This window comes from Falco punctatus (genome assembly GCF_963210335.1).
Source record: "Falco punctatus genome assembly, chromosome: 10".
Taxonomy (NCBI): Eukaryota; Metazoa; Chordata; class Aves; order Falconiformes; family Falconidae; genus Falco; species Falco punctatus.
Genome location: NC_137590.1, coordinates 17360433 through 17385990, shown reverse-complemented (window position 1 = coordinate 17385990; position 25558 = coordinate 17360433). Strand labels below are relative to the sequence as shown.

At 70.5% G+C, this 25558-nt stretch overlaps 7 protein-coding genes across 19 annotated transcripts; 4 read left to right on the top strand and 3 right to left on the bottom strand.

Annotated features, from left to right (window-relative positions):
* The first annotated feature begins 83 nt into the window (after positions 1-83).
* Positions 84-7314, top strand: RTN4RL2 (reticulon 4 receptor like 2). 3 transcript variants are annotated; one of them, XM_080404489.1, is made up of 3 exons: positions 84-2601; positions 4553-5037; positions 5502-7314. In XM_080404489.1, the coding sequence occupies exons 1-3, from the start codon at positions 2568-2570 to the stop codon at positions 6234-6236; spliced, it is 1254 nt and encodes a 417-aa protein (XP_080260615.1). In that variant the 5' UTR covers positions 84-2567; the 3' UTR covers positions 6237-7314. The 3 variants fall into 3 exon arrangements, 1 of the variants encoding a protein (XP_080260615.1); XR_013930746.1 differs by lacking the exon at positions 5502-7314 and having other exon boundaries at positions 4819-4927; XR_013930747.1 differs by lacking the exon at positions 5502-7314 and having other exon boundaries at positions 4729-4840.
* A 136-nt stretch (positions 7315-7450) lies between these two features.
* TIMM10 (translocase of inner mitochondrial membrane 10) lies at positions 7451-8444 on the bottom strand. Its single transcript, XM_080404543.1, has 2 exons — positions 8233-8444; positions 7451-7706 (listed from the first exon to the last, which is right to left on the bottom strand). The coding sequence occupies exons 1-2, from the start codon at positions 8301-8303 to the stop codon at positions 7505-7507; spliced, it is 273 nt and encodes a 90-aa protein (XP_080260669.1). The 5' UTR covers positions 8304-8444; the 3' UTR covers positions 7451-7504.
* A 103-nt stretch (positions 8445-8547) lies between these two features.
* SMTNL1 (smoothelin like 1) lies at positions 8548-13249 on the top strand. 3 transcript variants are annotated; one of them, XM_080404522.1, is made up of 8 exons: positions 8548-9217; positions 9853-10522; positions 10878-10998; positions 11270-11303; positions 11496-11636; positions 12303-12405; positions 12634-12785; positions 12862-13249. In XM_080404522.1, the coding sequence occupies exons 2-8, from the start codon at positions 9866-9868 to the stop codon at positions 13004-13006; spliced, it is 1353 nt and encodes a 450-aa protein (XP_080260648.1). In that variant the 5' UTR covers positions 8548-9217; positions 9853-9865; the 3' UTR covers positions 13007-13249. The 3 variants fall into 3 exon arrangements, with proteins under 3 accessions (XP_080260648.1, XP_080260647.1, XP_080260646.1); XM_080404521.1 differs by having other exon boundaries at positions 9850-10522; XM_080404520.1 differs by having other exon boundaries at positions 8548-9273; positions 9850-10522.
* A 267-nt stretch (positions 13250-13516) lies between these two features.
* UBE2L6 (ubiquitin conjugating enzyme E2 L6) lies at positions 13517-15520 on the bottom strand. Its single transcript, XM_080404531.1, has 4 exons — positions 15366-15520; positions 14493-14582; positions 13925-14111; positions 13517-13849 (listed from the first exon to the last, which is right to left on the bottom strand). The coding sequence occupies exons 1-4, from the start codon at positions 15384-15386 to the stop codon at positions 13695-13697; spliced, it is 453 nt and encodes a 150-aa protein (XP_080260657.1). The 5' UTR covers positions 15387-15520; the 3' UTR covers positions 13517-13694.
* SERPING1 (serpin family G member 1) lies at positions 14591-19709 on the top strand. 9 transcript variants are annotated; one of them, XM_080404517.1, is made up of 8 exons: positions 14591-14757; positions 16601-16673; positions 16930-17278; positions 17442-17579; positions 17659-17862; positions 17979-18121; positions 18288-18507; positions 18963-19709. In XM_080404517.1, exons 2-8 carry the CDS (start codon positions 16602-16604, stop codon positions 19211-19213), a joined length of 1377 nt encoding a protein of 458 aa, XP_080260643.1. In that variant the 5' UTR covers positions 14591-14757; position 16601; the 3' UTR covers positions 19214-19709. The 9 variants fall into 9 exon arrangements, with proteins under 9 accessions (XP_080260643.1, XP_080260639.1, XP_080260637.1 ...); XM_080404513.1 differs by having other exon boundaries at positions 16783-17278; XM_080404511.1 differs by having other exon boundaries at positions 14591-14800; positions 16783-17278.
* Positions 19710-19782: 73 nt separating this feature from the next.
* On the bottom strand, positions 19783-21632 carry YPEL4 (yippee like 4). Its single transcript, XM_080404542.1, has 4 exons — positions 21350-21632; positions 20951-20994; positions 20305-20413; positions 19783-20116 (listed from the first exon to the last, which is right to left on the bottom strand). The coding sequence occupies exons 1-4, from the start codon at positions 21491-21493 to the stop codon at positions 20027-20029; spliced, it is 387 nt and encodes a 128-aa protein (XP_080260668.1). The 5' UTR covers positions 21494-21632; the 3' UTR covers positions 19783-20026.
* Positions 21633-22163: 531 nt separating this feature from the next.
* On the top strand, positions 22164-25486 carry CLP1 (cleavage factor polyribonucleotide kinase subunit 1). The gene is made up of 2 exons (XM_080404528.1): positions 22164-23529; positions 24697-25486. Exons 1-2 carry the CDS (start codon positions 22924-22926, stop codon positions 25366-25368), a joined length of 1278 nt encoding a protein of 425 aa, XP_080260654.1. The 5' UTR covers positions 22164-22923; the 3' UTR covers positions 25369-25486.
* The last annotated feature ends 72 nt before the right edge of the window (positions 25487-25558 follow it).

Below are 25558 nucleotides of genomic sequence, written 5' to 3'. Positions count from 1 at the left end.
GGGGGGCGGGGGGGGGAGGCGGCCCCGGTGGAGCAGCCCCGGGGGTCGCTCCGTGGGTCCGCCCCGGCGGGGCTGTCCCGGCCGAGAGCCTCCTGACGGCGTGCCGCTGCCTCCCCCACGGGGCCCCCCGTGCCCCCCGTGGATGAACGACCCCCTGCCACCGCCGGTGTGGCCCGTCCCCACCTCCGGGAGGGCCACCTCCTTGCCTGGTGTCCCTGAAGTGTCCCCAGCTGCAGCCGCCCCGGGGCCACCCTGGGGTCACCTTGAGTCACCCCTGGGCTCCCCTTGGGCCACCTCAGGCCACCACCCGCTGAGGTGGGCTCGGCCCCTTCCCCCAGATCACAAGGGACAGGACGAGGGGGAGCGGTCACACCGGGGCAGGCTGGTGAAGGGGCAGCAGGGGCAGTGGCCTCATGAGAGGGTGGCCGGCACCCCAGCAGGCTGCCCGGGGGGAGTCACTGTCCCTGGGGGTGCTTCAAAACGGCGTGGGTGCAGTGCTGGGGACACGGGTCAGTGGTGGCCTTGGCAGTGCTGGGGCAGCGGTTTGACTAGATGGTTTGAAGATATTTTCCAATCTAAAGTGTCCTGTGATTCTCTGATTCTGACCTTGAGCCACCCTTGGGTGACTCTTGGGTCACTTTTGCACCAACCTGGAGTCACCCTTGGGCCACTCCTGGGCCACCTCAGCTGTGCCATGCAGAGCCAGCCCCTGGCCAGACCCCCCATGCCACCCTCAGCATGCCATCCTGCCTGTGCTCTGTCAGGCCCTGCCTTGTCTCTGGCCACTTGTGCCTGCTGCCACTCCTCCCCTGGCCACGTTGTCACCTGAATGTCCTCGGCACCAGCCCTACAGCCTGTCTGGCCCTGTGGTCCCCTGCTGCCACCCTACCTGGGGCATCCCCCGTCTCTGCCATCACCCTCCCTTTGGCCAACTAGGCCATGTGCGTTCCCCTGTCCTCCGGCCACCCCATCCATCTGCCACTGGTACTTGCAGCCACCCATCCTGTGCCCTCCTGTCCCACCCCTCCAGCCAGCTGCTTGTCTGCTTGGCCACCCACCTGTGTCTGTCACCCACCTGTGTGTCCATCACCAATCCACCTGCCCATCAGCCATCTGTCTGTCCATCACCCACCTGTCTGTCCATCACCCATCCATCTGTCTGTCACCCACCCATCTGTCCATCTTCCATCCATCTGTCCCCCTCCAACCACAACTCCATCCTTCCTCATGCCCATCCAGCCATCCATCTGTCCAGCCGCCCATCTGGCTGCCCATCACCTGCCCTGCCCGCATCCTGGCAGCCTTCCTGCCCTTCCCTCTGTCCGTCTGTCTGTCTGTCCTGCCCACCTCTCCAGCTGTCCCTCGCTCGTCTGTCCATCCATCTGTGTCTCCGGCTGTCTCTCACCTGGCTGTCCTCCCCTCTGGCTGTCCCTCACCTGTCTGTCCTCCCACTTGCCCCACCATGACCCCCACCACCCACCTCTGCCCACCTGGGCCTGGCTGGTGGCACCAGGCCTGTCCCTCCACCCACCACATCCCCAGGTCCCCCTGGGCGGGCAGGCGCAGGTACCCACTGTGCAGGCCCCAGGGGGTGGGGGATCCTCCCCCGCCACGGCTCCCGGGGTGCCCCTGCGAGGGCCCATGCCGGGACGCTGGGGGCACCGACGGGGCGGGGAGCGGATGGCGGCCCCTGAGTCAGCCCCGCGTCGCCCCCGCCGCCGCCCACGGGTGCCCGCCGCGCCAGCTTGTGGTATTTCGCTCGCCGGGAGCCGCGCCGGAGACGGTGCCGCAAACACGCTGCCGGTGCCAGCTCGCGCCGCCGCAGCCTGGCGCGGCCACGCGTGCCCCCCCCACGCGGCTCGGCCCGGGGCTGGCGGCGCGCGGCCCCGCGAGGCGGTTCTCGCGGCCCCGGGTGGGAGCGGCACCATGGACAGCGCCGGTGGCACCGCGGACAGCGCCGCGGTCCCGCGTGGGCGTGGATCGGGGCGCCGCGTGCCGCCCGCGCGCGCCGCCGGCCGGCCCGGGGGCAGCCCGCGGACCCGCCCGTGGGCAGCTCGTGCAAGGGTCCCCGCCGCCCGCCACCGGTCCCGGGACCGCGCGAGGGACCCCGCCCGCAGCGTCCCGCGCTCAGAGCCCCCCCCGCGCCGGCCCCGCCTCGCCCGTGGGGGCGCCCGCCACCAAGCCCCGCGTCCGCAGCGGCGACCGCCCCCCGGGGGTCCCGCGGTGCGGCCCCCGCTCCCCGCCGGGGGTCCCCCGCGGTCCCCCCCCGCTGCGTGGAGCGGGGCGGGCCGGCCCGGGAAGGGTTAAGCGGCGGGGCCGGCGGCGGGGGGCGGAGCGCGGCCGCCCCGGGATAAGGCGCGGCGCGGGGCAGGGCTCAGCCCCACCGGAGCCGCGGGCAGAGCCGTGCCGAGCCCGAGCCCACCCGTGCCCGCAGCCCACCCGTGCCATGCCCCGGGGCGGCGGCGGCTGCTCCCGGCGGGGCGGCGGCGGTGAAGGGGGCCAGCAGCTCCCCCGGCACCGGCCATGAGCCCCCGGGCAGCGGGCAGCGCCTGAGAGGCGGCCCCGCCATGCGGCCCCCCACGGCTCTGGACCTGCCCCAAGGTAGGCGTGGGGACGGCCGGGGGGGCCCACGGGGGTCGGGTGAGCCCCGTGGGTGGGGGGCTGCCGCCCTGCAGAGCACGGTCCCGGCCTGGGGGGGGGCCGGGCTCTCGGGGTGCCCCGCGGTGCGTGAGGAGCCCGGGGCAGCCCCAGGGCGCGCAGCCACGCGTGGGGGCACCCCAGCGTGCTCCCCCGCCACCCAGGGGCTGCCCGGGGCCAGACCGGCCCGGCGTCGCGGTGCCCCTCGACCCCCGCGATGCCCGGCGCAGCTCAGGGACTCGCCACCCCGCGCGTGGGTGCCACGGTACCCGCGGGTTCCCCGGTGCCACGCCGGGGTGCGCAGTCCCGGGTGCGGGCGCAGCCCCGGCGCGCCCCTGGCTGCCCATGGGGTGCCCGGTGCCACCCCCGCCTGGCGCGAGGGTGTCCCACGACCCGGGGGGTCCCCAGTGCCGCCCCGGGGCGCACAGCACAGCGCATGGGTGCCTCACGATCTACAGGGCGCCCAGGGCGGCACCGGGGTGCATCGCCCGGCGTGGCGGTGCCCCGCGCCCCACGGGTTTCCCGGCGCTGCCCCCGGGACGACCCGCCCGCCGTGGCGGCGCCCCGCGCCCAGCCGGTGCCCCGCGTGGGCAGCGCTGGGATGCAGAGTGCCCGGGTCACCCCGCGGGGGGTGCTGGGGGCTCAGTGGGGGACCCACGGGCGGCGCGCCCGTTCCGTGCCCGGACCGGGGCGGGAGGAAGAAGCAGTGCCCGGGAACCGGTGACTTCAGCTCCCAACTGAGTCAGCCCGCGGCGAGGGGGAGTGACAGATGGGACGCGGGTGGGGGGCGCACGCCGGCACGGGGCGCCGGGGGAGGGGGGCGGCGCTGAGCAGCTGCGCCGGACGCCTCCGTGGGTGGGTGGGGGTGTGTCCCCCCCCTCGAGGCGCACCGGGGGAGGGGAGGGAGGGCGGGCCACCGCCCCCCCCCCCCCCCCCCTCCGCCGGTACCGGCGGCTGGGAGCATCCACGCATCCCCGGGCGTGGGGCCAGGCCGACGGGCTGAATTATGGATGAAGCGCTCGGGTTGCAGCCGGAGGGGGGCGGCGGGGGGATGGACGCGGGGGGGGGAAGGGGAGCAGGGTGGGGGGGGTGGGGAGCGGCGGCGCTGAGCACCCGGAGCGGCGGCGGCGCGTGTCACTGGCGAGAGCGTCAGCCTGCGCCCACGCGCGCCCCGCCCCGCACGTGGCCGCGGCACGCGCGCACGTGGCACCGCCCCGTTGTCGGGGGGGCGCGCGTGGGGGGGTATGGCCCCCCGAGGGGCGGGGATCGTCCCAGGGGTGCGTGGCCCCGTGGGGGCAGCGGTAGCCCTTAGGAGGTCCCCAGGGAGCGTGGCCCCCTGGGGTGGGCACCTTCCCGTGGGAGCGTGGCCATGGGGGGTGGCCTGGGGCCCTGGGGGGTCCAATGGCCCCCAGCTGCAGGGACGGCCCCCGGGGACCCAGGGACACAACAGCCACTGAAGCAGTGACTTCTTGGGGTGCCCACACCTGTGAGGTGGGCACGGCCCTATGCGGCAGCATAGCCTGGGGGGGAGTCTGCAGGGCTGACATCATCCTGGGGGCTCCCAGGGGTGTCCGGCCCGCTGGGGTGGGCATGGCCTTGGTGTCCTCCTAGAGGACCATGGCCAACGTGGGTGGTCATGGCCCTTGAGGTTCTCCCGGGGGACCACAGCCCCATGGGGTGGGGAAGGCCCTGGGGGCTCCTCAGGGTGCTCAGCCCTATGGGGTGGGCATGGCCTTGGGGTTCTGGGGCACTGCGCGGGCGGGCACAGCCCCGGGATGCTCTGTGGGGTGCGGATCCTAGGGCGCCCCTGCCCTAGAGTCTGTGTTGGGAGGACCCCGCCGGGGAGGTGGGCATGGGGGGGCCGGGCCGGGGCAGCGCCCCAGTGCCCCGCGCTGACGCCCCGCTGTGCCCTCAGGCGGGCGCCTGGCGGCCCTGCTGCTGGCGGCGCTGGCGTGGGTGCCCGGCGGGGCGCACGCCTGCCCCGCGCTCTGCACCTGCTACGTCTCGCCGCCCACCGTCAGCTGCCAGGCCAACAACTTCTCCTCGGTGCCCGCGGGGCTCCCGCCCGGCGCCCGCCGCCTCTTCCTGCAGAACAACGTCATCGGGGCGCTGCGGGCTGGCACCTTCGGGCCCAGCACCGTCACCCTCTGGCTCTACTCCAACAACATCTCCTCCATCCAGCCGGGCACCTTCCGCCACCTGCCCGCCCTGGAGGAGCTCGACCTGGGTGACAACCCCCACCTCCGCGTCCTGGCCCCCGACACCTTCCATGGCCTCCGGCGCCTCCAGGCCCTGCACCTCTACCGGTGTCAGCTGGCCAGTCTGCCCAGCGCCATCTTCCGCGGCCTCCACAGCCTCCAGTACCTCTACCTGCAGGAGAACGGGCTGCTCTACCTCCAGGTCTGCCATGGCCCTGGGGCTGCCCCACAGCCGTGGTGGGATGCCCATGTTTTGGGGAGGGGGGGGTGGCGCCTTCAAGGGCATGGGCACAGGTCTAGGCTCTGTGGGAGACCCAGAGCTGGTACGCAGGACAAGGTGATGGGGGACACCCATGGAGCTGGGACATGGGACAGGGTGATGGGGGACACCCGCGAAGCCGGGACATGGGGCAGTGGTGCCCATGGGGCAAGGCGATGGGAGATGCTCACAGACAGGGCGATGGGTGCTGTCTGCAGGACAAGGACATGGGGCTGGGCTCCGGGGACAGCCCACGGAGCAGGGAGATGGGGCAGGGCTCTGCAGGACACACACTGGCAGGGCTCTAGGTGACACCCACTGTGCAGGAACCATGGGGGCAGGGCTGGGGCTCCCCAGTGGGGTCTCATGCCCCATATCCACCCCCTCTCTCCCTCCATCCCCCGCAGGACGACCTCTTTGCCGACCTGGCCAACCTGAGCCACCTCTTCCTACACGGGAACCGTGTGCGGGCGCTATCAGAGGGCGTCTTCCGAGGGCTGCCCAGCCTGGACCGCCTGCTGCTGCACGCCAACCGCCTGGTTGCCATCCACCGCCGCGCCTTCCGGGGCCTGGCCCGCCTCACCATCCTCTACCTGTTCAACAACAGCCTGGCAGCGCTGCCTGGGGACCCGCTGGCCGCCCTGCCCGCCCTCCAGTTCCTGCGCCTCAACGCCAACCCCTGGGCCTGCGACTGCCGCGCTCGCCCGCTCTGGGCCTGGTTCCGCCGCACCCGCGTCTCCAGCTCCCCCGTCACTTGCGCCAGCCCCCCGCACCGCCGTGGCACTGACCTGCGGCACCTCCGCCCCCGCGACTTCGACGCCTGCCCCGAGGAGGAGGAGGAAGAGGAGGAGGAAGCTGGCGATGGCGGTGGTGGGGTGGCGGTAATGGGTACCCCCGGCCGGGCGCTGGGCCGCCCCGGCACCCTCCCGGCCGCGCCGCCCTCCGCCTTCTACCGTGATGGCCTGCCCCCCCACGACTTGCGGGGACCCCAGCCCCGGCCACCCCCCCCTTCCCGTGACTCCCATGGCCCCCCCAGGGATGTCCGCTGCCCCCAGGCACCCTGTGCCCCGACAGCTGCCACTGCCCCCCGCCAGCCCCCCAACCTCCTGCTCCTCCTGAGTCTGCTCTTGCCCCGGCTCTGAGCCATCCCCCCCGGCATCCCAGGGGGGTCCTGGCTCCTCAGGGTGCCTGTGACCTCCTTCTCCCCGGGGGGGCCCTAGAACTGTGGGGGGTGGCTGTGGGGGGGAGGGGATGCGCAGGATGCAGGGGGTCCCCCCCCATCCTGAGTGGGAAAAACCCGCAACAGGAACCAAAAGGTGGGAAATTATTTATTAAAAATCGTCTTATTTTGGGAGAGCGGGGCCTGGCTCCTGCGGGGGGGCACGGCGGGGCACTGCCTTTCCAGGTCACTGCCTGCTCCTCCTGAAATATTGATGGCACTGCTGCTGCGCCCGGGCGGCTGGAGGACAGCAAGGCATGCACAGCTCCCTGCAGGGATGGGGGGGTTGGACAGACACCCCCCACAGTGCTGTGCCCCCAAGTCGTGGGCTCTGCACGCACAAGCCCCTGTGCATTGCGCACCCACTGCCGTGTGGCACCCACCACCGCAGGGCCTGGTGACGTGCCCACTGTCGCCCTGCACCCTTCACAAGGTGCTGGCACTGTAGGCAGGAGTAACAGGAGCCACGGGGCACAGTACCCCCCCCCCCGCCCCGTTACCTGCACGGCCTGACCCACTTCCCGGCAGCCACCACCCACACCACTGGGCTGTGGGAGGGCGTCACCACTGCAGGTGCCCTTCACCCAGGGTCGGGGTGCCCCTGTGCTGGTGTAGCTCTCTGGGTGTCCATGCATGTGTGTCCCTTGTCCTCTCTGACGATCCCTGTGGGTGCAGGGGCATGTCTGTGCCTGTCCAGGCTGTCCCTGCTCAGGCACCCCCCTCATCCCTCCCGTGTGGGTGTCCCTGCCTGGTCCCCCTGTGTGCCCCCAACCGGGGCTGGGTGTTTCCCAGCCCTCCAGGGTGTCCCTGCATGCCTGTCTCTTTCCAGCTGCTCCAGGGCTGTGTCCCTCTGCGGGGTCCCCCCCCGGCCATCCCCCCACTGGCCAGCAGACAGGCAGGGGCAGGGGATTACAAGGGGCTCAGCCCGGCTCTGCCTAATCCTGGGGATTACATGGGCTGGGCCTGCCGAGAGGGGGGGGGGCACCCCCAGACATGCCCCCCTCAAGGACACAGCATGTGGCAGCTGGGGACAGCAAGTGGGGGGGCTTCCCAGCAACATCTGCCAGCTTCAGCATGTACCCCGAGACATCACCAGGGGGTGTGGGGGTGGGGGAAGGGCAAGGAAAGCAAACCAGCTGGCCCAATGCATCCAGTTTATTGGGGTGAGAGGGAGCAGGGGGGCCGGGGCAGTCAGGCCGTGCCAGTGCCCTGCTGCATGCGCTTGAGGAGCTCCTCATCCTGCAGCGACAGCTCCGTCAGCTTCTTGCCCATCCTCTCATGGACCTCCAGGTACTTGGCCACGCAGCGGTCCAGGCACACGCTCTCCCCCTTCGACAGCTCTGCGTCCTTGTAGTAGGGGGGGACGCACTTTCGGTGGCACGCCTGCGTCATCCTGCACCGCACCGCACCCTCAGCCCCTCACCAGCCCTGCCACGCTCAGACCTGCCCCCCCGGCCCCAAGCCCCAGCGCCCCGACACCACAGTCATCCCTCAGTGCCCCCCTCCCCCCACTTCCCAGGCACCACCTTGTACCACCAGCACTCCCCAGTACCCCCAATACCCCTCTGTGCCCCGCCCCAGCCTTGAGCACCCCCCCAATGCTCCCCACTCTATGCAGTCCCCAACACACCCGGGTACCCACAACGCCCCCCCATCCCCAGGCACTCCCGGTGTCCCCCGCTGCTCCGGGCACCCCCGGTGCCCCTGGCACCTCAGCCCCATGCCCCAGGGTCACCCCAGTGCCCCCAGCTCCTCCCGGGACCCGCCAGTGCCCCCAGCTCACACACACACACACCCCATCCCCGGGCCGTCCCGGTACCTCCGACTCCCCCCGGGACCTCCGGCCTTGGGACCCGCCAGTGCCCCCAGTTCCCCCCGGGATCCCCGAGTCCCCCCGCTGCTCCCCCGGCAGGGCGCACCGGTTGTACATGTCGGCCATCATGTCAACCTCCAGCTCGGCCGCCAGCTGCTGGGCCCGCAGCGGGTCCATGGCGGCCGGGCCCGGCTCGGTTCAGCCCGGCCCGGCCCGGCTCAGCTCGGCACGGCACGGCACAGCTCGGCACCGGACAGCACGGCTCTGGCGCCTCGGCGGCTCCCGGCAGGAACCACGTGAGCGCCGCACTTCCGCGCACACGTAGAAGCGCCCCGCCTCGCCGCCGCCTTGGGCCATTAGGGGCCGGCGGAGCGGGAGAGCGGCCCGGCGCGCCCGGCGCTGATAGGCCGCTGCCGTAGTGGGCGAGGCGGCGGCGGCCGGGGCGGGGAAGGCGCGGCCTTGGCGAGGGGCGGGGCCAGGCCGGGTCCGGCTGTGTGCGCCCGCCCGCACGTGCCAGGGACCCCCCCGTGCCCCCCCGCGCCTGTGATCCTCCCTGTCCCCAGTGTACCCGCTGTGCGTGTGACCCCCTGTGTCCCCCCAGGTCCGCCGTGTGTCTATGACACCCCCGTTTCCCCCCACGTGCCTCACCCCCCCCATGTCCCCGTGTCCCCCGTGTGCCTCCCTCCCCCCATGTTCCCCATATGACCGTGGCCCACCGTGTCTGCCTGAGCCCCTCGTGTGCCCGTGTCCGGCTGTGCCCTCCATGTGCCTGTGACCACCGGTGTGTCCCCCCACATCCCCCTGTGTCCTCCGCTCGTCTGTGTCCCCCGTGTCACCCGTGTGCCCGTGTCCCCCACGTCCCCCGCGTGTCCGTGCCCCTCGGTCTCCCTTTCCCTCCCTGGGGTACCCGTGGCTCCCCGACCGCTGGCTGAGTGTCCCTGCCCCCTCCCCGTGGGCTCCTTTGGGGTGTCCCCGGTGGCGGCGTGTCCCCCGCCCACGTGCCCCGGCCGCTCCCGCGCGCTGCCCCGCGCCCGGCCCCACGCGTGCCCCGCGGGGGGGCGGGGAGTGCGCGCGGCACCTGCCCCCGCCGGGTAAAAATAGCGCCGGGGCGGGCGGGGCGGCGGGCGCGGTGCGGAGCGGCCGGAGGGTACGGGCCGGGGGCCGGGGGCCGGGGGCCGGGGGCCGGGGTTATCGGCGCGTCGAGAGGGGGAACTGGGGAGTCTAGAGGGGGCAGGGAGGGTTGTGTCGGGATGGGACACGTGGGGCCGGGGGGGGGGGGTCGGGAGGAGGTATGGGAGAGCAGGACCAGCTTCTGGGGGGTCGGGATGGGGTTATAGGGGGGTCGAGAGGGGAAATTGGGGGTTGGGGGTGGGGAATAGGGGGTCGGGATGGGACACGGGGGTCGGCTGGGAAGGGGAACGGGGGGTCAAGAAGGGGTATGGGGGTGCCAGAATGGGGCGGGGGGGGCACTGGGGGGGGCAGGAGGGGAATGGGAAGGTTGGTATTGGTTATGGGGGGCTGGAGGGGGGAGGCGGGCTGGGGTGTTGGGGTGCCAGGAGGGGGCATGGGGTGGACGGGAGGGGCAATGGGGGCTGGGCAGGGGCAACGGGGGTGCCCAGGGTGGGGGAATGGGGGGGATGGAGCTAGAGGGAGCATGGGCACAGGGGCAGGGGGGTGGCCGGGTTGGCGGGGGCACCCCAGTGACAGCCCTGTGCCCCTGCAGCAGTGACCGCAGCAGCATGGAGCCCCTGGGAGACACTGACACCCCCACCTCCGGCACCCCCACGTCGGACGCCCCCCCCACGGGGCCAGGGGAAGGGGGGGCAGGGGAGGGCAGCAGGGAGGGGGACCCCCTGGCAGCAGGGGTGGGGGGCACAGAGGACACAGAGGGGGACACCAGGGAAGCTGAAGGTGTAGGGGGTGACACCAAGGGAGCAGGGGACACGAGGGGGGACACCAAGGTGGCTGAGGATGTCGGGGGGGAAACCAAGGGAGCAGGGGACACCAAGGCAGATGAGGATGGGGGGGGACACAACAAGGTGGCTGAGGTTGTGGGGGGACACACCAAGGGAGCAGGGGACACCAAGGAGGACACCAAGGCAGATGAGGATGGGGGCGGACACAACAAGGTGGCTGAGGACATGGGGGGTGATGCCAGGGCAGTGGGGGATGCAGGAGGGGACACTGGGGCGGCAGAGGACACAGAGAGGGACACCAAGGGAGGAGCTGCAGGGGATGCCAGGAGCGATGCCAGGGCAGAAGCAGTGAAGGATGCCAGGAGCACTGCCAGGGGTGACGCAGAGGCAGTCGGGGGGGTGGGCAGTGGGGGTGCCGCGGAGGGGCTACAGGAGCCAGCTGGGCCAGGGCCAGCAGCAGGCAGCACCCGGGGCCAGCAGGTGAGGGGGAGTGTGGTGGGGCTGGGGACAGGGGTGGCAGTGCCAGGCCAGGGTGACGGTGCCCATGCAAGCAGTGCCAGGGCACTGGTGGCAGTGCTGGTGTGGGCAGTGCCAGGGCAGGCTGACAGTCAAAGGGACAGGGTAACAGTAGAAGGGACAGGGGTGGCAGTGCCCATGTGGGCAGTGCCAGGGCAGGGTGACAGTCAAAGGGACAGGGTAACAGTAGAAGGGACGGGGGGCAGTGCTTGTGTGGGCAGTGCCAGGGTAGGGTGACAACAGAAGGGAAGGGGTGACAGTAGAAGGGACAGGGTTGGCAGTGCCCATGCTGGCAGTGCCACCCCAGCTGTGCCCACAGGAGCCCACCTGGCTGCAGGATGAGGATGAGCTGTGGCCCGAGTTCCCCCCCAGCGTGTCTCCCGGGGGGGGCACCAGCCCCACATCCCCCCTGTCCCCCACATCCCCCACATCCCCCACAGGTAAGGGTTGTGCTGGGCAGGGCAGGCAGTACGGGCAGGGTCCTGCAATGGCGCCGGAGTCCCCTGGGGTCACCACTGCCCCACACTGTGCACACCCTCCCACCCAGGGGGCCCCTACAGATCCCCATGTCCCCTCCCCATGGGGGAGGACCTCCAGCCCCCTGCCCCTGATGGCTCCCCAGGGATGCCCCCATCCATTCGGGACCCTGCTGGTGCCCACACCCCAGGGTGCCCCCTCCCACCCCACTGACCCGCCCTCTCTCCCCCACAGCTGGCACCAGCGAGGGCTCGGGGGGCAGTGAGAGGTGAGTGTGGGCAGGGGGGCACGGCCCCAGGGCTGCCCGTGGCGGGCACCCCAGGTGGCACCCCACAACCCTGTGTCCCTACGGGGGCATGCCATGATGCCCCGTTGCCTGCCTCCCATGGCTGGCCCACCCATGTGTGCCCGTGAGTGGCACCCACAGTGGTGCTCACCCCCACCCCCGGGGCCCCCACAGGGGTGCACCAGCAGGGGGGCCACCGGGACGGGCACCCCCCGGGACGGTGGGGCAGAGGCCAAGGCCAGAGGGGTCCGGGGGGCGGCCGCGTGCCAGTGCCCGGGCACAGGGGCGCAGCGCCATCCTGGAGAAGTTCGGCGGGTGAGAGGGGCCTGGCCCCAAGGGGGGCACAGGGCGGGGGAGGGGTGTGGGGCAGTGGGAAGCCATGGGACAGTGGGGGTATTGGGGGGGAATGGGGAAATAGCAGATATGGGGGTGCTGGGGGGTCCATGGGGCAATCGGGGTATTGGGGGGCCATGGGGAAGTGGGGGTATTGGGGGGGGAATGGGGAAATAGGGGGTATGGGGGTACTGGGGTAGCCCATGGGGCAATTGGGGTATTGGGGGGGGGAATGGGGAAATAGGGGGTATGGGGGTACTGGGGGAGCCCATGGGGCAGTACAGGGGGGGCAGGACTGAGGGTGCTGTGGGCCAATGGGGAGCTGTGGGGCTGTGGGTGTATTGGGGAGCCATGGGCCAGTGGGGTACAGTGGGGGGCTGGGGGTGCCACGGGGCAGTGGGAGTATTGGGGAGGACATGGGGGGTATGGGGTGACTGAGGGGGGGCATGGGGCCGTGGGGGGAGCAGGACTGAGGGGGCCATGGGGCAATGGGGAGCAATGGGGCTGTGGGCTTATTGAGGGGCCATGGGGCAGCAGGGAGCTCTGGGGTGGGTCAGGGCCACTGGCCAGTGCAGACCCCTGGAGGGCCGGGCCAGGGGCTCACGGTGCGGGGGCACGGAGCCCCACGGTGCCTGGCACCGCCTGCAGGGCAGCCACGGGGCCGGCCCCACACCTGAAGCGGGTCGGGGGCAGCGCCGCGGTCAAGGCCATGCTGCTGGAGTGGTGCCGCGCCAGGACCCGTGGCTACCAGGTGAGAGCGGGGCGGCCGTGGGGCACGCTGTGGGGCACGCTGTGGGGCATGCTGTGGGGTGCGCCGTGGGGCACGCCCCAGGTTTTGTCGTGCAGTGGCCATGGGGCGTGCCATGGAGTGGGCTGTGGGTTGCATCATGTGGTGCATTGCGGGGCGTGCCGTGGGGCGGCCGTGGGGTGGCTGTGGGGCAGGCCGTGGGGCAGGCTGACCCCCATCCATCTGCGGCAGCACGTGGACGTGCAGAACTTCTCGGGCAGCTGGGGCAGCGGCCTGGCCTTCTGCGCCCTCCTCCACAGCTTCTTCCCCGATGCCTTCGACTACGCCAGCCTGGAGCCCGACGCCCGCCGGCACAACTTCACCCTGGCCTTCGCCACCGCCGAGTGAGAGCCCCCCCGGCCCCCCGACCCTGCGGTGTCCCCAGGCGGGGGGCCCCTGGTGACAGCTGTGTCCCCGCAGGGAGCGGGCAGGCTGCGCCCCGCTGCTGGAGGTGGAGGACATGGTGCGGATGCCGGTGCCTGATGCCAAGTGCATCTACACCTACCTGCAGGAGCTGTACCGCTGCTTGGTGGCCAAGGGGCTGGTGAAGACCAAGAAGCGCTGAGGGGGGGTTCCCCCACACAGCCCCCCACCCGTGCCACCCCCCTCTGCCTTGTCACAGAGTCCTCATGGAGCGGTTGGGGTTGGAAGGGACCTGAAAGACCACCTGGTCCACCTGCCACCAGACCAGGTTGCTCCGAGCCCTGTCCAGCCTGACCTTGGGCTCTCGCAGGAATGGGGCACCCACTGCTGCTCTGGGCAGCTGCGCCAGTGCTGCCGCCCTCACGGAAAGAATTGTGTCCCGACACCCAGCCTGTCCGCCCTCTTTCACCTTAAGGCCATCACCCCCGGTCCCACAGCCCTGCTGAGCGGTCTGGCCCAGCAGTAAAGGCTTGCAGTGGCCTCATCCCTGGCAGGGGGGACACGCATGGGCACAGGGACACTGGCACCAAGCAGGTGTCAGCACCTCCACCATGGTGGGGGCAGGCAGGGCGGCACCCACCTGCCTGGGCGGGCATGGCGTGAGCAGCACCCCCCCGCTGTCCCCCACCATCCCCATGAGGCATCACAGGGACAAAGTGGGAGGAAATTTATTAACTTACATACGGGTGATGTGACCCCCATAGAGTGCCAGGCCCCTGTGCCACCAGGCTGGGACCCCAAGCCCAGGCTATGGTGCTGGGGCAGGGGGCTGTGCTGGGCTGGTGCAGAGAGTGGGGAGTAATGTCGGGGTGCCCCCGGCTGTGGGGGGCTCAGGGGCCAGGGCGCGGCTCAGCGTGGCGTCGGGTATGTTTCTCGGCCCGTCGCTGGAACACCTCGGGGGTCTCCTGGAGCTCGCGGGCCAGATTCTGCCGCAGCACACGCTGGGGGTCTGGGCTGTCCAGCAGCAGCAGCAGGTCCTGCAGCACTGCAGGCACCAGAGGGGTGTCAGGGCAGGCACCCCCTCCTGCAGTGCCCCCTCAGTCACCCCCGGGATGCCCACCTTGGATGGCACGGGTGGTGTGCACCCAGTGCTGGGCAGAGGTGAGGGGCTGGCAGACACGGCCATCGGTGTCCACGCCGGGGTGGTAGATGTCGGTGCAGAGGGTGACGCAGGGGGGGACCAGCGGGTGGTGCGGGGAGAAGGTCAGCTCGAAGCGGAAGGCGCCAGCGTTGTACGGGGGGTTGTTCTGTGACGGGGAGGAGGGGCACCTCAGAGCCCCTGGAACCCTTGTCCCAGCCCTGGTACCCAGTGCCTCCCCTGGAGACCCCCCGCAGCCTGAGTCCCTGGAGAGGAACCCCCACCCAGGGGGAGCCCTCCCCCCCCCCCCCCCCCGTTGCCCTGATGGGGACACCCACCCAGTGCCCTCGGGAGAAGCCCCACCCCGTGTCCCCAGGGGCTCATCTCCCCTCCAGGCCCCCTGTGCCCCGGCAATCCCCCTGTGCCCACAGCCCCCCACGCCCCCAGAGGACCCCTCCAATACCCTGGGGACCCCATGCCCAGGACCCCTCTGTCCACAGACCCCATGCCCGTGCCCTAATCGTGTCCGGCCCCGCCCCGCCCCACTCACGGGCAGCAGGAGCCCCGTCCACCGCCGTATGTCGCCCTCCAGCGGCCGCAGCTGCCGGACCCCGCACCACCGCCGCGCCTCCTCCAGCTCCTGCAGGGGGAGCCGTGGTGGGAGGGGCCGCACTGAGACGCCCCCATGGGCGGGATCTTCTCGCAGGACACGCCCCTGGGTGGGCCCAGATCCGGGCCACGCCCCTCCAGGCGGGCGGCCCCGCCGGGGAAACGAAACTAGTCCCGGCACCCCTACATCGGAGACCCTCTGCCCGGTACTGCCGCCCCCCCGCACCGGCACCGGCGACCCTCCGCCCGGTACCGCCTGCCCTCCCGCACCGGCACCGGCACCGGAGACCCTCTGCCCAGTACCGCCTGCCCACCGGCACCGGCACCGGAGACCCTCTGCCCGGTACCGCCGCCCCCCCGCACCGGCACCGGCGACCCTCCGCCCGGTACCGCCTGCCCTCCCGCACCGGCACCGGCACCGGAGACCCTCTGCCCAGTACCGCCTGCCCTCCCGCACCGGCACCGGCACCGGAGACCCTCTGCCCGGTACCGCCGCCCCCCCGCACCGGCACCGGAGACCCTCTGCCCTGTACCGCCGCCTTCTCCTTACCGGCACCCCAGACCCTCCGTCCAGTACCACCGTCCCGCCCCGCACTGGCACCGGAGACCCTCTCTCTACCTGGTACCGCTCCCCACACTCCCGCACCGGCCCCGGCACCCTCCGCACCTCCACTACCCCAGTACCGCCTCACCCGCACCCCAGCACCAGGATACCCACACCCCGAGATCGGCACCCCGGGCCAGCCCCACCCTGATGCTGGCACCCCCGCACCTCCGGCCTGACACTCCCGGTGTCTCCGGTGCCCCTACCCACCTTCGCGATCCTCCCGGCCATGGTCAGCGATGCCCGGGGCTGGTGGGCGGGGCTCTGCCGGGCCGCGTCCACAGGAGGCGGGACAAGCTGCTCTAGCCCCGCCCCCAGCACGGGTCGAGGGGTGGTGCCAGAGAGGCCGGGGGCGGCCTGGAGCCATCGAGACGGGAGGGGGCGAGGGGTCGGTCTGGCCTGGGGCTGTGAGGGGCCAGACCCCCGTGCAGCCGCGGGCAGCTCCAGCAGGGTGGGGTGCCCAGAGGCGTCCCTGCCCCAGGGCTTGCTGGGGGGTGAGGCGAGGGCAGCCTGTCCCACAGCTGTCTGCCCAGAGGCCCTAGGTTGGCCCTTCCTACTTCTGGGGTGGGAGGACTCCTTAGGGACCCCACCCCCCAAATGCAAAGCCTGGCACCAGGCAGAGGAGATCATAGAGTTGATGTAAGAGGGGCCAGACTCCCCTGGAGCAGCAGGAGGTGCTGGGGAGGTGTGGGGCAGGCACACTCCGTGCTGTCAGGGCAGGGGAGCACCATGGACCTCCTTTAGTGGCCGCTGCTGGAGGGCTGAAAGGCAAGGTGGTCCATACCCCACCCCAGACAGCAGAGAAATGTGGAGGGAGGGACCCGGGGGGGGTCACACCACCTGGGCCTCCCCCTGGGGCATCAGGGAGACGAGGACAGGGAGCTTGAGCTGGTGCTTGAGGGTCTAGACTGTCCCTTGTCACCACAGGGGCCATGGAGAGGGGGCAGTTAGGTGGCTAGGATGCTCTACCCCACCTCCCAAAGGGTGCCTGCCTCAGCGGGTTGGTCCTCCAGTACCGGGGGCAGAGCAGGACTGGATGAGGGGACTGCATCCTGCCACGGGTGCCTGCGCCCAGCCCGCCCCTCACAGATGTCCCAGGCACCCCCCCAGCTCCAGCCCAGCTGATTTACGGGAAGCCTCGGCAGCCGCCTGCCGCCCTCCTTAATCTTTAACCAGCCAGGGTTAGATCCGGCCAGATCCCCCCTGCGCCCGGCTGGACACGCAGGGACCCGACCTGCCAGGCACCCAGGTGGGCCCAGCACCCTCCTCCTGCCCCCCACACCCACCTCCTTGGGGGGCGTCAGACCGGGGTGCACAGGGTAGGGGTACAGGCGGTGCAGGGAATGGGAGCGCAGGGTGCTGGGGTGCGGGGCAGGTGGGGTGCTGGGAGCTGGGGTGGGGGTGCTGGGTGCTTATCAAGCCCTTGACCTGTGCTTGCCCACCAGGATGGCCACCATGACGCTCTGGCTGCCCCTGGTGTGGTGGCTGGTGGCCACAGCCACGGCCACTGTCACCCAGGTAAGTATGGCCCAGAGACGCGGGCTCCTTGTGCCCGGGTGCCCCCAGACCCACCCTCACCTCACCTGGGTGTCCTTGTGCCCCTTCTCACCCTGGTCCCCGTGCCCAGGTGCCATCCCCGGAGGCCCCTCCCAGCTGGCTGAAGCTGCTCAGACAGTTCCTGTCGCTGCTGGTGCCCCCCTGTCCCAACGCAGGCCCACCGGGAGATGTGGGGGCACCCATTCTGCCAGTGCCCCCCCCCCCTACCCACCTGCAGGAGCTGCCTGGCCTGGATGCCCCCCTCAAGGCCGCAGACACCCCCAGCCCCAAGGTGCCTGAAGGAGCCCCCGAGGAGCTGGGCACTGTGGCTCATGGCAGCACGGCAGCACCCACACCCAGCAGCACCCAGGAGCCCCCTGGCACCAGCGCCCCGCCGTGCCCTGGGGATGAGGAGCCAGCTGAGGTCTGTGGGACACCCACGGTGGAGCAGCGCACTGCCATGGCCGAGGCGCTGGGCACCTTTGCCCTCCGCTTCTACCAGCGCATGGCAGAGGCCGTCCAGCCCGATGCCAACCTGCTCTTCTCTCCCCTCAACATCGCCATGGGGCTCTCCCATCTCCTGCTGGGTGAGGGGCTGCCACTGCCACCCGCATCGGCACTGCCGCAGGTTCTGCCATGGGTGCCGCTTTTGTTGCCACTGAGGGCACTGTCTGCGGCCCCATGGCCATCCCAGCCTGGAGCAGCAGGTGCACCCATGGGTGCCTGGCTGAGCTTCTCCTGTGCCTGCAGGTGCCCGTGGTGAGACCCGTGAGCGCCTAGGTGCCATCCTGATGTACCCACCGGAGCTGGGCTGCGTGCACAGTGCCCTGCAGCAGCTCGCCAGCGTGCCTGGCCTCTTCTCTGCTGCACAGATCTTCCACCACCCAGGTGAGGCAGGTGCCTGGGCACTGGTGGCACCACCGATGCTGGCAGGCACGGGGCTGATGCCAGCTGTGCTACCGAGCAGGGCTGCACCTCCGGCCCCGCTTCCTCAACGAGTCATGGCACATCTATGGCACCCGCCCGTGGGCGCTGAGTGGCAACGAGAGCCTGGACCTGCTGCGCATCAACGCGTGGGTGCGTGAGGCCAGCCGAGGGCTGCTGCCCAGCCTCCTGCCCACGTTGCCCCCCCAGTCCCGCCTGCTGCTGCTCAGTGCCATCCACCTCCAGGGTATGACCTGGGGACAGGATCCCCCTGAGATCAGTGTGGGGCTGAGCCCGGGGTCCCCCCGTGTGGCCCCCCGAGTGCCCTCCGTCCCCCGCAGCCCTGGTGCCGTGTCCCTGCAGCCACCTGGCGCACGCCACTGAAGGCCAAGCAGACGGTGCCACTGCCCTTCCTGCGCCCGGGGCACCCCCCTCGTCTGGTGCCCACCATGACCAGCAAGAAGTACCCGGTGGCCTCCTTCATCGACCCCCACCTGCAGGTCCAGGTACCTCCCATCAGCTGGGCCCCCGCTGCTTGGTGCTGGGGGGTTGTGGCATCACTGCTGTGGTGCTGGGGCGGGTTAACAGGGTGTGATGTCACTCCAGTGGCACTGAGGGTGCCAGGCTGTGAGGTCCCCTCGGTGGCACTGAGGGCTAGTGGCTGTCCCACAGGTGGGGCGGATGGAGCTGAGCAGGGGGATGAGCCTGGTGGTGCTGGTGCCACAGGGCGCCCCGGGGGCACTGGGGACCCTGGAGCAAGCGCTGGATCCCCCTGCCTTCCTGGAGCTGCTGCGGCGGGCAGCCCGCACACCCCCCCGGGCCACTGCCCTGGCCCTGCCCCGCCTGCGCCTCGACCGAGCCCTGGACGTGGTGGCCGTGGTCCACGACATGGGTAAGGCCACCAACCCCCTGCCCCAGGGCCTGCCCGTGACATCACTGCTTGGGCTGGCAGGGCTAGGGCGTGATGTCTCTTTGGCATGGGTGGCGAGGTGCAATGATGTCACTCCCTATGGGATGTCACTGGCCCCTCCCCGATCCCTGTGTGGGTCCTTTTCCCCGGGGACCCCAATGTCCCTTAGTATCCCCGATGTTCCCCAGAGACCCCTATGTCCCCATGCCTTTAGTGTCCCCAGGGTCCCCCAGCACCCCTGCTGTCTCTGGTCCCCAGTGTCTCCAACATCCCCCCATCTCCCTGCTGTCCCCCACATCCCTGAGTGTCCCCTAGTGCCCCCCATTGCCCCTAATGACCCTGGTATCCCTCGTGCACCCCTTGGTGTGTGTCCGTACCCCTGCGTCCCCAGCGTCCCTTGTGTCCCCACGGGGTGACACTGAGGACTGGTGTCGCAGACTACGGGCTGTTCCTGGATGCGGAGCTGTGTGGGCTGGCACAGGGCCCGGCGGTGATGGTGGATGCTGTTCGGCACCGCGCAGTGCTGGCGCTGGACGAGGCCGGTGTGGAGGCGGCGAGCGCCATGGCTACCTCAGTGGCCCGCACAGCTCTGGTGCTGGAGGCCCTGCGCCCCTTCCTCTTCGTCCTCTGGCACGATGCCAGTGCCATCCCCCTCTTCATGGGCCGCCTCAGCGACCCCCAGCCCTGACCCTGCCTGCCTGCTGCCCTCCCTCCTCTCACTGCCCTCCCTCCTGCTTCCTCTGCTCCCTCCTTCCCTCCCCCCCTTCCCTTGTCCTTCCTTCCATCCCTCCTTCTCTCTCTCCATCCCTCCTTTTCCTTCCTCTCCTCCGTCCCCCCCTTCCATCTTACCCCCCTTTTCAGCCACCTCCAGCCCCCCACCCTTCCCTCTTTTCCATCCCTCCTTCCCATCCCTCCCTCCAGTTCTCCCTTTCTCCCCATCTCCCCACCCCTCCCTTCCCCACCTGTCCCCCTTGCCCCCTCAACCCTCTATCCCAGGCAATGTGGAGTGTCATGTCCCCCCCCTTCCCCCCCGTGTCTCAGTTTGCCCACCAGCTGGGGCCTGAGCCCCCAATAAACGCACTGACCCACTGCACGGCTCCTGCCTGTGGGGAGAGGGACAACCTGGGGGGGCATGCTGGGGCTACCAGGGACACCCCCATCCATGCCAGGGTGGGGGCCCTAGCCGCGTGCCCAGCATCACCCCAGGGTACCAGGGGAGGTGGCAGGGCCGGGGGCAGGTCACACCCAGGACCTTCCTACAAAACAAAAGCCTTTATTGCCCTAGAAAAGCCCCCACAGCCCCTGCGTGCTGGTGATGGCACCGTGCCCCACCAGGGGGCAGCACACCCCCCCGGGGGGCACCGACTGGCACCGGGCACCCTGGGGCACCAGGGAAGGCGCAGAGGCGGGGGGCACCCACTGGCAGCACCCCGGCGATGGTGCCCACCAGGGCAGGGGTGCTGCTGGGTGGGGGTGCCCCTGCCGTGCCCCCCCCCGCCCTTCAGTCCCAGCCGTTCTCCTTCACCATGTGCGACATCTCGATGATGAACTTCCCCTCCTTGTACTTCTGGCTGCTCTCGAAGGCCTGCTCCTGGGGGGAGGCAGCGTGAGACCCCCTCCACGTGCCTCCAGCAGGGTGCCCGTGCCGCTGCCCCTACCATGGGGCTGGGGTCCCTGGGCTGCTGCCAACGGGTTTGGGGTGCCCAGCCCAGCCCAGGGATCTGGGGTGCCCGGGACAGTGCCCACAGGGGTGGGGGTGCTGGATGCAGGGGCACTCACGTATTTCCAGCCCAGGGTGGTCTTGCAGCTCTGGCAGAAGATGTCGGCCACCGAGTGCAGCCCTGTCAGCAGCAGCCGCTGCTCCGCCGGGCCACAGCCCACATTCACCCTGCGCCAGAGAGCAGGGGTGTGCCACCAGCATGGCCCAGCCTGGCCCAGCATGGCCTGGCACAGCTCGGCATGGCTGCCCCAGCATGGCACAGCCTGGCATGGCTCAGCCTGGCTCAGCTCAGCATGGCACTGCCTGGAACAGCCCAGTACATCTTAGCCTGGCACAGCCTAGCATGGCATAGCCTGGCTCAGCCCAGCATGGCATGGCCTGGCACAGCCCAGCACAGCCTGGCATGGCTGTCCCAGCATGGCTTAGTCTGGCTCAGCCCAGAATGGCACAGCCTGGCACAGCTTAGCCTGGCACAGTCCGGCATGGCACAGCCTAGCATAGCCTGGCATGGCTGTCCCAGTACGGCACAGCCTGGCTCAGCCTGGCACGGCTTAGCCTGGCACAGCCTGGCATGGCACGGCATGGCTCAGCCCAGCATGGTACAGCCTGACTTAGCACGGCACGGCACAGCACGGCTGAAATCGGCCCCCCGGCCCGCAGCCCCAGGCAGCCCCCCGCCGCCCGCCCCCGCCCGGCGGTACTCACACCGAGTTGAACAGGTAGGCGCGGCCATGGCTGCCCTGGAAGGACTGTGGGGACACGCACAAGTCACCGGCTGCGCCCCTTGTCCCCCGGGGCCACCCGCGTCCCCCGCCCCGCTGCAGCGCCACCACGCAATGCGCCGGCCGGGGACACCGGGGGGGGGGGAGGGGGGCGCGGAAACTCACCACCCCGGGGACACCGAGGGGGGACACTCACCACCCCGGGGACACCGAGGGGGGACACTCACCACCCCGGGGACACCGAGGGGGGGCGCACCACGGGGGGACAGCGGGGCGCCACGGGGGGACGTCGGCTGTCCCGATGCCGCCCTGGGACGGAGCCCCCAGCCCCTGGGACGTGGGGGCGGGGGGTCCCCACCGACCCGGGGGCCTGGGGGGGCACCTTGGAGATGAGCTCCTCGTGGCGGGCCAGGTGGGCGCGGCAGTGCACGCAGCTGTAGGTGCGCTGGGAGCGCGGCAGGTAGCTGTGGAAGGTCCTGGGGGGCAGGTGGGCGGCGGGGGGCAGGCGGCGGCGGGCGGGGGGCATGGCGGGGGGCAGGGCCCCGGGGGGGCGCGGGGGGGCGGGGGGCACCGTGCACCCCCCGCAGAGCCGCTCGCAGGGGAAGCAGCGCAGCAGAGCGCCGAGAGCCGTCGTTCCTCCCGCGACAAGGTCGGGGGGGCGCCGTGGCCCCGGGCCCCCCCAGGTGAGAAGGAGGCGGAAAAGGGGGGCGGCCTGCAAAGAGTTAAATGGGGGTAGTGAGGGGGCGCGGCACTGACCGCCCCCCCCCGTGCCCCCCCCCACGCCCCCAGCTGAGCCGGGCAGGCTCACCGCAGGAGTGGGGGGCAGCGCCGGGGAGCGGGGGACACCGCCCCGTCCCTGCTGTCCCCAGGGAGACCGGGTGGGGGAAGGGGCGGGGGAGAGGATGAGGGGGCCCCCCTAATAGGGTTTGGGAGTCCGGGGGAGTCGCGGGGGGGTAACGGGTGTCCCGGGGGTGGGTGGTGATGGGGGTCCCGGGGGGCAGATGGTGGTCTCGGGAGGGGTGATGGGGGTCCCGGGGGGGTGTGATTGGGGGTCCCCGGTGGCTACACGGGGGTCCCGCGGGGCAGGAAGGGGGTCCGGGGGGATGCGGTGCCGGGCGGGGGAGGATGGGGGGCCCGGGGGCCGCTCACCACCCGCCGCTGTGCTCGCTGCCGCTGCCGCCGCTGCCGCTGTCCACGGGGCGGGCGCCAGGCGGGGGCACCGGGCAGCCGAGGGGGGGGCCCTGCGTGCCCGGGGACTGCATCACGGCACCGTGACTCATCCCCCGCCGCCGCGACGTCACCGTCCGCACCCCGCGGCCGTGACGTCACCGCCCGGCACCTCCGACGTCAGCCCCGCCGCCGGGGTGCGCTGCGGTCGCCGGTACCCGCGCCCCCCGTGTCTCCCCGGAGGCGCCCCCGGGCCGCACGCAGATGATACGCAAATCGGGGGGGGGGGCAGGCAGCGTGCGCAGGGCTCGGCCTGCGAACGACCCGGACCCGGGGCCCGAGTCGGCGGGTGGCGGGGCCCGGCGCAAGGAGGCGACAACGAGGCGTGCGGTACGGAGCCCTGGGCGGTATGCAGATGAGATGCAAATGACCTCCGGGAGCCGCGCGCCACCGCCCCCCTGGTCCGTGCGTCATCACGTCACCGCCCCGGCCCCGCGCGGCTGCCATGGCAACCCCGCTGCAGCGCCCCCGCCCACCGCGCCGGGCGCGCCGCTAGGATCTCACTTCCGGCGCAGCCCCGTCGGCCAGGAAGCGCGGCGGCCTCCGTGAGCGGGTGAGGGGCCAGGCGGGCGGGCGGCATTGGCGGGTGCCACGGCAACGGCGTGAGGGCGGGCGGCAGCGCGGGGGCGCGGCCCGGCGGCTCGGGCGGCAGGCCCGGGGGAGAGGCCCGGACCGGCCGGCCACTCGCCGCCCTCCCCACAGCGGGCAGGCGAGGCCCGGTGGAGCGTCATGGCGGACGACGGCGGCGAGGAGAAGAAGCAGGTGGCCAAGTTCGAGCTGGAGCGGGAGACGGAGCTGCGCTTCGAGGTGGAGGCCTCGCAGACAGTGCAGCTGGAGCTGCTCACCGGCATGGCCGAGGTCTTCGGCACCGAGCTTACCCGCAACAAGAAGTTCACCTTCGACGCTGGCGCCAAGGTGGCCGTCTTCACCTGGCACGGCTGCACCGTCCAGCTCAGCGGCCGCACCGAGGTGGCCTACATCTCCAAGGACACACCCATGCTGCTCTACCTCAACACCCACACGGCCCTGGAGCAGATGCGGCGGCAGGCAGAGCGGGAGGATGAGCGGGGGCCCCGCGTCATGGTGGTTGGACCCACTGACGTGGGTAAGTCAACTGTGTGCCGCCTGCTGCTGAACTATGCTGTGCGCCTGGGGCGCCGGCCCACCTTTGTGGAGCTGGACGTGGGCCAGGGCTCCGTCTCCATCCCTGGCACCATGGGCGCTCTCTACATCGAGCGGCCAGCCGACGTGGAGGAGGGCTTCTCCCTCCAAGCCCCACTCGTCTACCATTTTGGCTCCACCACACCAGGCACTAACATCAAGCTCTACAACAAGGTGAGCATGGGGACCCTGTCAAGGGGTCTTGCCCCAGGGACAGGCCCAGTTTGGAGCTCCCTGCCTACCTGGCACCATCCCATTGCTTTTGCCACTGTGTAGGGCTGTGGCATGTCCCTGCATCAAGCACTGTGCCTGCTTCTGGGCATTGCAGCTCAATAGACATGTACGGAGGGCTGAGGCAGTGAGGGGTGAAGGTGTGATGGAGGAGTTGGAGGAGACCCTTGAGTTAGGAAGAAGCTCTTCAGCCTGGAGAGGAGCTGAGGGAGCACAGCGGAGCTTTTCACTGCCTGTGAGCCCCTACGTGAGGCCTTTTGCAGGCTGCGAGTCCTGGCTGGCTGCGGAGGGTGAAGCCAGAGCCACAGGTCACATTGAGCCAGCTCAGCCTGCAGGGCTTGTTGGGTGAGAGGAGAGCAGAGCGCAGCTGCCAGCATGGCCTGATGGCTCTTGTGCAGAGCCAGTGTTAGCCAGAGCATGGTGGCCATCACTGCACAGTATTCCGCCCCTGCAGGAACCCCCACAGCCTGGCTCTCTGTTTAGGGAAACCCAGATGGAAAGAAGCCAAAGAAAAACCTGAAGACATTCAAAAAGCTGACCTGAATCCCCAGAGTCCTCCCACTGCTGCTGTTTGGTGACAGAGGCTTCTGCACGGCTGAAGCCCGCCACAGCCCTGTGCTGCCCTTTTCATGGCAGCCCTCAGGGCAGAGAAGCAGCATTGCTGTAGTCGAGCACCCTAAAGTGCTTGTAACGTTTTTGGAGCTACTTGAGCCTCTTGTAATGGCAGATCGCTCTTTGTGGCTGTCTGTTGATGGTGGGGAAGGATTTTGTCCCAGGTGGCTGTCCACGAACCGGGTGTTGCTCCTGTGTATCAGCAGTAAATAACAAAGTGTGTTTGGAGCAGTACAGAGGATCGCTGTGTCCTCGAGAAGTAGGACAGGGCCCGCCATGCTGGCCTCCTGCCCTTCTGATGCTATTCAGGGACTGCCCACTCGTTCCCCTGAGCTTCTCGCCCAGTCAGAGCTAGCAGGGTGCCACTGCGGGAATTGAGGCCTTGGGGGTATGGAAGGAGGTGGGGACGGCATTGGAGAGAGCCGGCTGAGGTTTGGGGACGTGGGTGCCCCAAAAAGGTGTTTCTGTCCTGCTACCTCCACCCTGTCTCCCCTGCAGATCACATCCCGCCTGGCCGACGTCTTCAACCAGCGCTGTGAAGTGAACCGCCGCGCCTCGGTGAGCGGCTGCGTGATCAACACCTGCGGCTGGGTGAAGGGCTCGGGCTACCAGGCACTGGTGCACGCAGCTTCTGCCTTTGAGGTGGACGTGGTGGTGGTGCTGGACCAGGAGCGGCTTTACAACGAGCTGAAGAGGGACCTGCCCCACTTTGTGCGCACTGTCCTGCTCCCCAAGTCCGGCGGGGTGGTGGAGCGCTCCAAGGACTTCCGGCGGGAATGCCGAGATGACCGCATCCGGGAGTACTTCTATGGCTTCCGTGGCTGCTTCTACCCTCACGCCTTCGATGTCAAGTTCTCCGACGTCAAGATTTACAAGGTGGGGGCTCCCACCATCCCGGACTCCTGCCTGCCCCTGGGCATGTCGCAGGAGGACAACCAGCTGAAGCTCGTACCGGTGACGCCAGGACGGGACATGGTGCACCACCTCCTGAGCGTCAGCACCGCTGACAGCCCCGATGACAACATCTCTGAGACGAGCGTGGCTGGCTTCATCGTTGTCACTGGCGTCGACCTGGAGCGCCAGGTCTTCACTGTCCTCTCCCCGGCCCCACGCCCCCTGCCCAAGAACTTCCTCCTCATCATGGACATCCGCTTCATGGACCTCAAGTAGCGGTGGCGGCGGTGGTGGCAGCGCCCCCTCCCCTCCCCGTGCCGGTTCTCAGCCCCGTAGGCACCGCGGTCCGGTTTTATACCTTTTGTAACGTTTGTTATTAAATGGCTAAGCCTTTTGCCGGCGGGTGTGGAGTGTCTGCTCGACCGGGGTGGGAGGGGCGGGGACGGCGGGTCCCGGCCGTGCGTCC